The sequence below is a fragment of the Dryobates pubescens genome, chromosome 26 (assembly GCF_014839835.1).
Source record: "Dryobates pubescens isolate bDryPub1 chromosome 26, bDryPub1.pri, whole genome shotgun sequence".
Lineage (NCBI taxonomy): Eukaryota > Metazoa > Chordata > Aves > Piciformes > Picidae > Dryobates > Dryobates pubescens.
In genome coordinates, this window is record NC_071637.1 from 8,311,229 (window position 1) to 8,324,343 (window position 13,115).

At 40.7% G+C, this 13,115-nt stretch overlaps 1 protein-coding gene across 1 annotated transcript in view; it reads right to left on the reverse strand.

Annotated features, from left to right (window-relative positions):
• The window catches only part of ATP9A (ATPase phospholipid transporting 9A (putative)), a 59,121-nt gene that overhangs the window by 22,069 nt on the left and 23,937 nt on the right, over positions 1-13,115 (reverse strand). Inside the window, exons 9-14 of the mRNA XM_009903196.2 lie at positions 12,964-13,039; positions 9,278-9,354; positions 8,526-8,686; positions 7,649-7,791; positions 6,765-6,877; positions 3,775-3,987 (exon numbers count right to left, since the gene is read on the reverse strand). Of these exons, the coding sequence (XP_009901498.1) occupies positions 3,775-3,987; positions 6,765-6,877; positions 7,649-7,791; positions 8,526-8,686; positions 9,278-9,354; positions 12,964-13,039 (783 nt within the window). The remainder of the gene's footprint in view (positions 1-3,774; positions 3,988-6,764; positions 6,878-7,648; positions 7,792-8,525; positions 8,687-9,277; positions 9,355-12,963; positions 13,040-13,115) is intronic.

Below are 13,115 nucleotides of genomic sequence, written 5' to 3' on the forward strand. Positions count from 1 at the left end.
AAAACAGCTTAAAATAGAGTTTTCCTTTCATAAAGTAGTCTTAAGTCACCAGGTTAAAAAAAAAAAAGAAACACCAAACAAAACTTAGTGGAGTTGGCTTTACCTTGAAAGACCTTTATATCAATTGTATCAATATTTGGTTTAATATCAGCAAGTTTTTGCAGGCATAGTCACAGAGATTAGAGCAAATCAAAGGCTCTTTCAAGCTTATCTTTTTCAAAAGTTTCTTCAAGCCATCCTTGGTGCATTAAAGTGTGTGGTTAGATAATCCTCCTAACAGTCTCCCAGAGCAGAGACAGAGCTTGGGTTTCTAGTATTTGGTTAATCAATAATTCTTGAGACTTTTTCACAGAATGATGTTACATGATGGTCAGCCTGCGTAGCGCTGGCTGTTGATTTGCCCACATTGGAAAGCTGCAAATGTCAGAACATACAAATCTCTGCTCCCAGCTCAGCCCATTAAAGCGTCTCCTTCACTACTGTCCTTCTCAGACACCTCCTCCCTCCTTCCCTGTCAGCGTCTCATTTAAATCCAACGTCAGGAATCAGCTTCCCTAAAGAAAAGCCCTGGGCAGAGGAACAAATGGATGAGCAGCATGTCAGAGGTGCTACGTCAGGTACCTGACACGTTTCAGACCAACTGCATTGCACTGCACCACGCCAGTCATTTTGGATGGCCCCAAGACCAGAGAAAGGTACCTCAATGCAAAGGGAAGAATAATGAAAGAAATCCCCTTTTGCCACGCTGCTGCAAGCAGGCGTGGGTCCTGTCAGCCCTTAATGGCTCTCCAGGTGAACCACATTCAGCACCAGAGGGAAGTGCTGCTGACCCCTTTGAACATGCCACTTCCCAGCCTCTATAGTACTGAATGAATAATTACTGAGAGGGAAAGTGATATCATTTTGAAGGGTTCCTATCAGATGTACTAAAAGCATTGAAATGTCCATACCCATTCAGCAAGCAAGACATTGTCCCTGGCCTCTGGGAAGTGCTGTGGCACTAGTGGACAACACTGACGGCAATGAAAGCCTTGATGGCTCTTCTGGCAGGGTCTGGGCACCCCAGGACTGGGAGCACATTTTCAGCTCAGTGTGAGGCAGAAGAGGTTTAATCTGTGCTGTGCAAACAGGTAACTAGAGGTGCACCCAGTCACAGTGAAAAGATGAGAAACATTCAAGATACCCAGATACACTTACAGCTTAAACTGAGGAGATCTAAAAGCTAACTTGAAATCCTTCCAACACCTTCAAGACTGCCCACGCTCAGTGATAAGGGGAAATCAATAAAGTCCCTGACCACACTCCAGGAGTTTGCAGCTTTGTCCAGACCAAGTCAGATATGGATCTGAGCACTACAAAGCAGAGCAGCTACTGCAGCTCAGCACACTATCCCCCAAACTTTGCTCTTTCCAACAATTGAATTATTCAAGCCACAACTGAAGTGGATATCGACTAATAAATTTCATTCTAAAGAGACAAATTGATCCTTCTGTGCCATGAGTTGCTCTACAAATGTCCCATTTAGAGTTGCCTAGGCAGACAGACAAGAGGCAGAAGCCAATTGATCCGTGCACCCTTTCATGTCCTGGCAGCTGCAGAGGGTTGTCAGGGTTAAAGACTATTTGCCCAGGAATCCCAGGCACTCTTATCTCTGATCAGATTATATCTATTTCATTTCCCCTGTTAGTTACTGTATGGCTACAACTGACAACTGGCTTGCAGAGCCCCAAGGCTGTAACTGATATCTGAATAAAGATACTTCAAGACTTCTAAATGGCAGTGTGCACAGGAAACAAATTTAGGAAATCCTGCTTTCTGTTACAGGAAATGAATCCTATGCCAACTGGTAGAAATTACCCTTGCTGTTAAAGTAAAGAGAATACAAGTTTTTGTACTCATTTCATAAACTGACCTTCCCTGCCATGGCAATATTTTATTGATATAGGATTTCAAAGGCTAGCTTTAACAGGAGTCCAAAGCCATTCCCCTACAGGGAATGTTATTTAACAGCATCTCTCCCTTCTCAATGACTCAATTTATGCTGATCCTGCATTTTGTACCATCTAGTATGACATGCACAGAGCATGTCTAAATAATATTTGTACATCTAAGATTTACAGACAAGATTTCCTCAGTGCAGCAAAGCATATCTGATTTCTGAGCCTGCTGTAATTCTCTAGTTGAGACACCACAAGAAAGGAAAAAATAATTTAAACAATAATCTCAGAAAGATTACTTCTCATGCTATAGTAAAACAAACAAACAATAATCCCCTGGGTGTTTGAGACAAATTGTTGCATAAATATTTTAAAGACAAAACAGTATAGGGAGAAAAAGGAAAATCAGTGCCTTCACAAAACACCACAGAATCATGTAAATAAACAGAGGATCTGTGCAAACATAGCCCAGAAATGCTTTAGGAACAACCCAATAAAACATCTAGAAATTTTTCAGAATTAATTTCAATCCAAGACTTTCTGTAAGCTGTCTTTACAGGAGAGAGCAACACGTTAGAGGAGAAAAGCAGATAAGTAAAACATTGGCCTAGATTGTGCGGTAGAGAGGACACACATGCACACTGCTCACCAGCTCCAAAGCCAGGGAGGACTAAGTGTTGTCACTGTAGGCACATGAGTGGAGGCAAAGATGAAACTATTGTAAAGCAAAGACAAAAATACATGATATGAAATGAACGAATTGCCTACTTTGGCAGAAAACCGTGACAGGGAATATTTTGAATGTACAAGAAATGAGGAAGCTGACTCTGTGTGTCAATCAGTCACACGTGCACCACTCTCAAAATCCTCACATAGCTGCGCTTTTAATGAATACATTTATTGCTATGCAAGCAATTCCTCACCTCTAACCATAAGGAAATCCAGCTTCTCTTCTGATGTCAAAGCTGAAAAGGTTATTATCAGATGCAAATGGGTGCTAGGATTCCATACTGTTAGTAAGATCCTTATGGGTACTTTCGAACTTCAGTCTCTGTCCATGTCCCAGAGCAAGTGTACAAATTAATAGAAAACATTGGTTTGCCTTAGTTGCACTAAAGATGTACTCAAATGGCACAACCAATACATGGAACCATATTTTATTCCTCCTGTCTTCATCACAGAAGGGAACAAAACTCTAATTACAGATTTTTTCAAATTTTGCAGTGTGGCAAAGAGCACTTTAATTGTAAGCCCTGGACTGAACCCAATCTCTGGAGTGTCCAGCAAAAGTCTCCAGTAAGTCCCTGCAAACCTGTGAAGTTTCCCTCTGCTGAAGCACCTTGTGTAGCCCTGGCTGGACTGGGTGCCAGAAGAGAAGTGGCAGGGCACAGCTCTACTCAGAGACAAAGTCTAACGTGCTTCACTCGGCAAAATTAACTTGGGCTCCAGGTCTGTCTCATGCACATGGAGCAGGTGTCTGTCACCACTGATCACGATGGAGCTCTGTGGCCTCAGGCAGAGAGGCAGAAGTACATCAGCTGAGAGGGCACTTATGGTCTATTCTTGAGTTATTGGTGCAATAAAAGCATTACAATATTATCCCCTTCACTAGACTGGAATACTTTCAGCAAACAATTTTTTTCCAGCAAGAAGCAAGGGAGTTTCTGTCTGTTTGGTTTTGGGTGGTTTGTTGTGTTTTGGTTTTGCCTTTTGTCTGGTTGGGTTTTTTGGTGGTGGTGGATTTTTTGTTTGTTTGTTCAGGGAGTTTTTGGTGGGGGTTTTTGGTTGGTTGGTTGGTTTTGTTGTTTGTTTTTTTTACACAGAAATGGATACTGACCTCATCAGGACTGGAGGCCTGGTACACCCTGCAGGAGTCCTCATAGTGTCTCTCAGCTTCAGCCTGGTCTGTCACCCCGTTGGACTCGTACACTGGTGTCACGTTGTGGCAGAGCGCGATTGCCTTCACCGCCTCGTGCACGCGGCTGCTCATGGTTTTACGCACCTTGGTGGCTAAAGTAAGGCCCTTCACAGCAGGTGGGTCCTGAGATTGCTTATAAAAAAGGACAGCAGAGTAAAGTCTTATTGCAGGGGGGAAAAAAATATACTTCCGTTTTTACTTCAGTGAAGACCTTGTATGTAACAGCTGTGCTGTACAGCCTCTTACATCCCCAGGAATGAGATACACCCTAACTCAGACCACCACCAGGAACATACCCCAGTGTAATGCAACTTCTTGATCGTTGTTACAGGTGGGCTGAAGTGCCCCAAAAGATTAACCTAACTTTTTGGAACAGTACACTGAGAGAAAAGACTCTGTTCCAGATCCACCAAACAACAACTGGTGAAAGACCAAAGTCAGAGGACTTGTTGAAACCACTTTTTCCTTCATAGAAGTCACCAGCAACTCCAAAAATTTCGAGTCAATCTGGTTTCACGTGCAAGAGAATATAATTGCTGAAAACAGAAAACAGATGACTCATATGAACCTAGAAAATCTTAATTACATTCATTTAATTTTTAATACTATTTTTAGTATCAAAATGGGAGTCTTCAGATAATTGCACAATTACTAAATTATAGTGGTTGAAGAAGGGACACACAGTGATCTAGTTTCCTGCTCTGTTAACCTTTAGTGTCAAGAGGACAAAAGTTTCACTTCCAGGTCAAAGGCCACAACATGGTAAAAATAAAAGCAAGGAATAAGAACTACAGTTCAAAATGAATCACTGCCAGCAAATGCTTCTCATTATAAGGCATCTCACTTGGTAATTATAAACGTTTTATGAGACAACCTTTACCAGCATAATCCCACTTGCTATTTTCCACACTAATGATTAGGAAACATAAGACCTGCAAAATTTACTATTGCTGCTCATCAGCTCTGTAACGAGCTTTAACTAGCCACACACTGGACTTGCCAGTCACCCTCTTGACAGATATTGAATACTTTGGCAAATAATTAACCACTAGTCAAGTTTTCTCTGGAGATTGAGTACAAAATGAGGGCAAATAAATCTGAAATCTGATGGTTGTTTTAAGGGGGGGGGGGGGGAGGCGGAGTTTTGTGGTGTGTGAGAGATGTGTTTTCTTTGATTGTTGTTTTGGTTTGGGTTTTTTGGGGTTGTGGTGGGGCTTTTTGTTTGTTTTGGTTTGGTTTAAGTACAGTTGACTCGTTTAAGAGTCTCAACATCAAGAGAAGAACCAGGTGCTAAGAAGGCTGCAAAAGCAAAGGAGGGAAAGAGAGATGGCCAGATGAGATGCAAGGTACTTGGGACACATGCCAGTAAAAATGATAATTACTCAAAATATCAGGTATTTAACTATCACATGCTTAGTTAAAAATGCATTGTAGCCTGAGAGTCTGCCAAGGTAAGGGCTATGCCACCAAACAGATCTTTGAGGTCAAGCTGTGCATCTTTACTGCCATGAACAAAGTCCAGAAATAAAAATCCCATTGACAGCACATGGTGCCTTTTTCCAAGCAAGAATGCTGGCTTCGTTTATCACTTTGTGGGGGGATATGTAAGGTGCAGTTTAAAATTTCTAGAGCAAAGCAAAACCAATGTGATGTAAAAACCCCAGTTCACTGCATTGCATGTGCATGCTCCAGGGAAAACAGAGGCCCTTCGAAAATTACTTCTGTAGGAATGAAGCAATTCAACAGCTACTGAGAAATGAGAATGCTTGACATGAGACATGGGAGCAGTAGCCCATCACTAATGTTTGCAGACTGCATCTCTGGAATCACATTTTACAAATGAAAAAGAATCTATTTGTCAGTAAGTAACAACAAATTTTATTTCTAGCTGAGGGAATGGTCATTAAGAGAAAATGACACAAAATGCTTCTAAGATCACATAATTAATAGTGATTCCTACAATTTTTAAGTACCACTCACTGAGGTAGCTGGAACAATCAGCCACTGACAGCTGATTATTTTTTCCCCTAAAGGTAGCAATATTTTTCAGTAAAACCTCATCCCTTGTTTTACAAATTAAGTGAATGTATCTATAGGACGTTTCAATTCACTAGCATCTTGTCCAATGCAACATGCTAAGGAACACAGCTTGCTCACCCAGACAAGTCCCATGGCATTACCTGGTTATCTTAAAAAAACTGAAATAGAAGTGTAAGAAGTCTAGTTAGTCTAAGTTTTTATATCCTGGCTCATCCTGTGATACTGAAAGAGGAATGCAAAGTAGGGACTTCCTGAAACAGGATTTTCCTGTTCTATACTTGACATGTTGACTTAGCTGCCTTCTTTAGGTGTAGATAGCTCTCAAAGCAGACACCACACTGGTGCATTAGTGAAAGAATCCCACTTTTACCATTTTTCTTTTTAAACCACCAGGTTTAAAAGCAGTGATACTGGCAGATACTCTGTTACTGCTTACCAAATACTGATAGCTCTTCTCCCTTTATTATTGCCCTAGTACACAGCACTTCAAACAGCCACTTAATCCACTAAACATTACCCAGTGCCAATTTTTCAACAAAGCAAATGCTGTGGTTGCTGTAAGTGTTGAATATCTAAATGAAAGTAAGCTATTTTACAGCCAGCCCTCAGTAACTAGACACAGGCACCATACACTCACATTTGCAGATCTGTCTGTGTGCTGTGGCAGTTAAAGACTGGGGGATATGAAACAATCTATGAGTGCAATAAGCAATCATGATAATATTTATGTATTAAGCATTCAAAGACCTTCATATTTTTCTGAAAAGCATAAATTAACAAGCAGATCCCTGACGTAGTAATTCACCACTAGCCCAGTGACCTACAAAAATGTTTTGTGAACAGAGTTAAGTAATGCAATTTAATTCTACCTGTGTGTATATGCTGAATATGTGGCTTTGCACTTCATCCATGGAGTCCAGGCCGTAAGCTACTGTTCCCAGGTGAAGTCGCTTGAAGACCATCTCATTCTGTGTAAGAGTTCCTGTAACAGAAGCAGTACCAGAAACAGTGGGAACCAACACATCTATTCCTCAGCACACGTTTTTGTCCTTGTTGCACCCCAGTTCAAGAGAAACTGGGCCAGAAGCTGTCACTGCACAGGCTCAGGTCAGCAAAAAGACAGTATTAAACAAATCTGAGGGCTGATTCTCCTGGGAAGTAGTGGAGCATATCACTGCGCAACTAAGAAAGAATCAGATTTATCCCTAAGTCAATGCCAGCAAGAGCTGCGAGTGTAAGTCTGGTTCTTTTGGAACTAAAGAAAACTGGAAACAACTTCAATGGGAGCAGAATTTTATGTGAGATCATGCTCTTCATTACAGCTTAGATCTCCTGAAATCAAGTTTACACTGAAAGGTGTATGGACAACAGCAGACAGACCTATGCTACATGTGCAAGTCATCTTCACTTAGCTTTGAAAATCAGCCATAGGAAGTTGGGGTTTGTTTTGTTTTTACCCTCAGCTTTTGGTTTAAAAACACACTGTAAGTGCTCCTTGAAGTAGCATAACATTACTGTTCTATCTTACTGATAGTACATTCAGAACAAAAACACTGCAGGTTTTGTTACGGTTGGTTTGGGGTTTTTTTTACAACAACTGATGAAATCATATTATGCAAGTGACAGGAAATGCATATTTCTTCTCGTCCAAAGAAATCTTACATTAAACATTTTTGGGCAGCCAGAGAGTAACAAAATCCAAGCAACAACATACAGTGACTCAAATTTGTATTTTTTTTTTCTACCTAGATACCTGTTTTGTCTGTAAGCAAATAAGATATCCTCCCCAGCTGCTCAGGAATAGTGCTGGACCGAACCACAGTCCCAGGGATTTTGGAATCTCTGCGGATCACCCAGCTGTAGACAATTTTCCCCATGTCCAGATTCACACGTAAACTATGTGGGAGGAAGGGGAAAAAGATATTGTATCACCAGTTAAAACTCTTTTTTTTTCATTGTGAACTGCCAGAGTGCAACAAGAGGACATAGCTTTGGCAGCTAAATTTAAGCTGCCACAGAGGGTGATTCAGGACAAGTATATTCAAAGTAAGTGGTCAGGTGGCAAATAGGGAGGACTGTACAGTGCTGCACTGTAATTCACAGAGAAATGATCAAATTATGTTGAGAAGAACAGATATAAGTTGAGGGGGAGATGAACAAAGACAAGTAAGGACAGCAGGAGTGATAGACGGCAACAGGCTAAAAACAGAACTGAAACGAATCCCAGACCTGCACCAAAAGTAACAATCTTCTTACTAATAAAGTACAATTAAAGTTTCAGTCCCCTCTAAAAGGTAATTGGGTCCTGTTACTTTACATACTGTATAAATAACCTTCCTTTCCCACTTTTTCTTCTGCTCTTATCAAAGTAACTGAAGGCCAAACACTAAGAGAGGGGCCTAAAATAACTAGTCCACATCCTGAGTTAGAGTTTGTTAATGGGTGAATATGTTGACTAAATTCAGCAGAAACAATAAAGCAATCCTTCTGTCTGAAGAGTAATTTGATTTCTATTTGCTTGCTGTCAAATGAGGAAGAAGTAAGAGTTTAGATGCTTGTTTATACTAGAAACATGGAGGAGGACACAAAGCAAGCAATATTTCACTGGGAGAAATTAGCAGTTGCCTTACCTAATGGGAATGATGTTTGAGAACAGAAGGAGGAACCTTATGATCTGAAGATACCAGCGACCAGCAAAGTGCTGAAGGGCCACCATGACAAGTGAGACCACCACGAGAGCCCCAAACAGGATCTTGGTAAGACAGTTCACTTCCAAATCAAAAAGACCAATCTAAAGAAATGAGAGACACATTTCAAGCACACAAATGAAGATGTTAGCTCAACGCAATATTCACAAAGGGAATGAACTGCCACATCCAAACAGCCATGCTCCACTAGCCAACTTCTCCTCTTTAAAAACACTACAAACATATTTAAATTTATAAATAATACTGTTGCCAGCTTATTAAATAAAACTTTTATCATCTGGAAGCTATGTAATGCCTGAAGAGGTAAGAGAGGACTTATGCTGCCAAAAGCTGCAGACTATGTAAACATCCCTGCCTCTTGTCTTAGCTTTGCTACCACAGAAAAATGCAGCACAATAAGCTTTCCTGTTCTAACTGGAACTATCTCACTATAACCACACAAAACAATGGTTTTACCAGTCTTAAAAGTGAGAAGACACACGTACAATACAACCAAAAAATAAGGCAAATAGGTTCTGCTAGGGTAACTACCTTAAATCATTGGCTGGATGATCTGAATCATTATTCCTATGAAGCTGTTCCTATAGTGTGCACATAAAGCATTTGGAAGGATTTTCTTTTTTTAAAAATGATTAATTTCCAGCCCTTTTTATAAGGCTATTTCCTCACCATACCTTACTTCTTGGGTTTGAAGTATTCATCACACTGCGCAGCTCCCTTCCAGTGTAAAGAACAACTCCCACAACAGTACCTAAATAAAACAGAGAATAGATCTGCTGGAGAAAAACAACCTCCATTTGTTTTCTCCATTAAAATACTCATTGGATCCAAAGTACTGGCACTTGGGAAGGATTTTTAGCAGGTTAATTTCAGAAATAATGGCAATCAGAAATTAAAAAAGCCAGTACCTGAAATTTAAAACCTATGAGACAGGGTTTGTACAGAAGGCATCCTACAAAATGCTAGTACGTTTACAACCATACTGCCTGTATGCTTGGAGAGGGAATGGAACATCTTCCTTATGAGGAAAGGCTGAGGGAGCTGAATCTCTTTAGCTTGGAAAAGAGGAGATTGAGGGATGACCTCATTCATGTTTATAAAGATGTGAAAGGTGAGTGTCAGGAGGACGGAGCCAGGCTCTTTTCAGTGATGTCCAATGACAGGACAAGGGGCAATGGCTGCAAGCTGAAGCAGAGGAGGTTCCACATGAACTTTAGGAAAAACTTCTTCACTGTGAGGCTGACAGAACACTGGAACAAGCTGCCCAGAGAGGTTGTGGAGTCTCCTTCTCTGAAGACCTTCAAAACCTGCCTGGATCTGCTCCTGTGTGACCTACCCTAGGCGATCCCACTCTGGCAGGGGGGTTGGAATGGATACCTTTTGAGGTCACTTCCAACCACTAACATTCTGTAACCCTGTGATTCTGTGACTTGATGCAGCATCACAGACTGCATTAACTAATGTGCATAGAAAGAGAAGTCAACTCCTTTGTTCTCTTCACTTTTCATGACCTCCTTTTATTTGTAGTGAGGAGAGACAACAGATATTAAAAGTTGCTAAGGATGGAGGATTTCTTAGGTTTCCTCCCACCACTCTGGGTCCCAGTTATGTGTGTGTAAGTTTATCCTACACCAGATAGTGATCCTTCATTGTGTGCAAAAGCAGTGCTCTGGGCTACAGCTCTTTATTGGTGCAGGTTGCCACAACCAGAGTAAAACTCTAGTGGCTTCCAAAGCCAGAATTACCTTTAAAATCCACAATTTTGTTTTAAGTATTTAATTGCTGTGCCCACTAAATGGCAAATTATACCAACTCCTACCTTACTGCAACAGATGGAGCTGATCAGTGTATTTTAATGCCATGTCCCACAGTTGCTAAAAGAGTTGAGAGCAACAAAGTTCTTCCTTTTCTTCTTGCAGAAGCATAATGCATTTTAGCACCATATACTACTGGTTTTCTACAAGTTTCTCCTAAACACATTGCAAAAAGACATTAAAAAAAAAAGCTACCTCCTGTCAAGGGTTTAAAAGCTGCTATTGCCAAAGTCTAGTAGTTTTTTACTAGAAAATATTAAGGGTCTGTAAAAATGGAGAAAAACAACACTGGGAAAAAAAAACCCAAAACACTTCTGCAAATATATTGCCATTTTATACTCTGCTAGTCCCCTGCTCCCATTAACAATCAAAGTTTTAACAAGCTGCAAGTGAATTATTTTTAAGTAAGCCTGATTCAAAAGAGGCAGTTTCTAAAAATATGCTGGGAAACATTTCTTTAAAAAAAATAAAATAAAAGAAAAGAAAAAAACACCACCAAACCAAAAAAGCAGCTCAACCAACACAAACTAACAACAAATCACTGGAGCCAGATGGCAGGTGGTGTAAGATCATCACAATTCAGATCAGCAGATGGGCGCAGCTACTCCAAATGAACCACAAGCAGTCAGAGTCAGACCCATTCCTACTACAGCAGATGGAGAAAGCCACATAGCTCTGCTTCATCTTACAAGCAAAGGCTACCCCAGTGAGATGGCATCACCATAACCTGGCAGCTTTCACTTACAGTGGAAGGAAAATAATATCCCCATTTTTTCCTAACAGAAATAACCTATGACATGCTATTTACTATTGCCATAGGAGAAATAAAAAGAGTATTATATTGATCAACCCAGTCAAAATGAGAGGGAAAACCTGTCAGAGCTAGGAAACAGCTCAAAGACACACTGGTATGTACAAAAAGAGTGCTGCTTCTTGTTTTATGGCCATTCAAAACAGGATCCATTGCATGAACTGTTTGAAATGGTGAAGATATTTGCAAATGTTATTCCTACTAACTGAACTCACAAAGATGTCTATCTACAAATAACTTACTCAGAAGGGGACTGGATTCAAACAGTGAATTCATTTGGGCAGAGAGAAGGTTGTTGCATGCCTTAATACATATACCAAGAACACCCACGACTTCTAAACACAACTGAAGTAGTGACCAGGTGGAGCAGAGTGTGTGATGTGCCCTACTTTGGGGAAAATGCCTGCACCACCTGAATACAACACACAGCTGAGTGTACAGCAGGGGAAAGCTTTTATCCTCAGCAGGCACCGGTTGTGAGAGTGCTGAAGGCAGGAGAGCACTTCCCTCTGACTTCAGCAGCATTCTTTCCAGAATCACAGAATGCCAGGGGTTGGAAGGGACCTCTGGAAATCATCCAGATACAGACTCCACCACTTGTCTGGGTAGCCTGTTCCAGTGCTCTGTTATTGTTACCCTCCAGGTAAAGAAGGTTTTCCTTATGTGCAGATGAAACACCCATGTTCTAGTTTGTGCCTGTTAGCCCTTGTCCTGTCACTGGGCACCACTGAAAAGAGTCTGGTCCCATCCTCACACACTAAGTATTTATAAGCATTGGTAAGATTTGCTGTCAGTCTTCTCTTCTCCAGGCTAAAAAGCCACAAGACACAAAGGCTGAGAGAGATGATTTAGTCCCCTAATCATCTCTCTAGCCCTTTGCTGTACCCTTTCAAGCAGGAGGAAAGTAACTAGTCTATAATCATTTAATTGATTAAATTGAATTTGGACAACTATATTTTAACTATCCCTTGGTCACAGCACTGTGACAACACTGCAATACATTTTAAAGAAGAGTCAGAGCAAGATTAGATAGAAACAAAGCAATAAAATTTGTCCACTGGTTTTCCTTTAAAAGAGCAAATCAAAAGCTTTTCAATGCTTCAGAAAAAAACAAACAAACAAAAATCTTTCAAAGTTCATGTTCCTTCCCATTATTATTCCATGTACATCTAGGTAATGCACTGTGAAGAGAATTTCCCTCTCCCCAGATACTACCCTGCAAAACTTGCAAGCATGCTGGATGGGAGTAACAAGGCCTTTACTTTGACAAGCCTCTACAAGAGGGCATTGATTAATCTCAGGCCTTGGGAGCTTATCATATATATAAACTGAAATCTGTCAAAGAATTTCTTTTTTGACAGTATGTAAGATGAACTCAATGGAAGCACTTACCTGGAAATCTTTCATCTTAGCTTCTGTTACCAGAATCTATTCGACACCATTTCTGTTACAGATTAGGATGTCAATGCAGAGAGCAATTAAGTGCTATTCTGGTCCTAGATGCTAAAGAAGTGCCCAAAGGCCACTCCAATTCCTTCTCATCTAGAAATGTCCAAGAGGCAATTAGACGTCAGCTCAGCTCCCCAGAGGTGTCAGGACAAGTGGGAAACTTCATTCCAACTGCTAATTTCTCCAACTGATGGAGATTATTATTCCATTACAAGAAGACCTTTAAAAATTGTTAACATATTCTCTTTAAAAAAAAAAAACAAACCTGCACATGTCTCCATCTTACCTGATGCAATCACTGTGCTGGCCCACAGGGTGTTTTCGATGCTTAAACTCTCATTCACTGAAGGGTCACTGTCCTCCTACAACAGGGTGAAAGCAAACACACACATGGGACACTGGGAGCATTGGTAGAGGCTTCTTGAGAAGATGGAACAT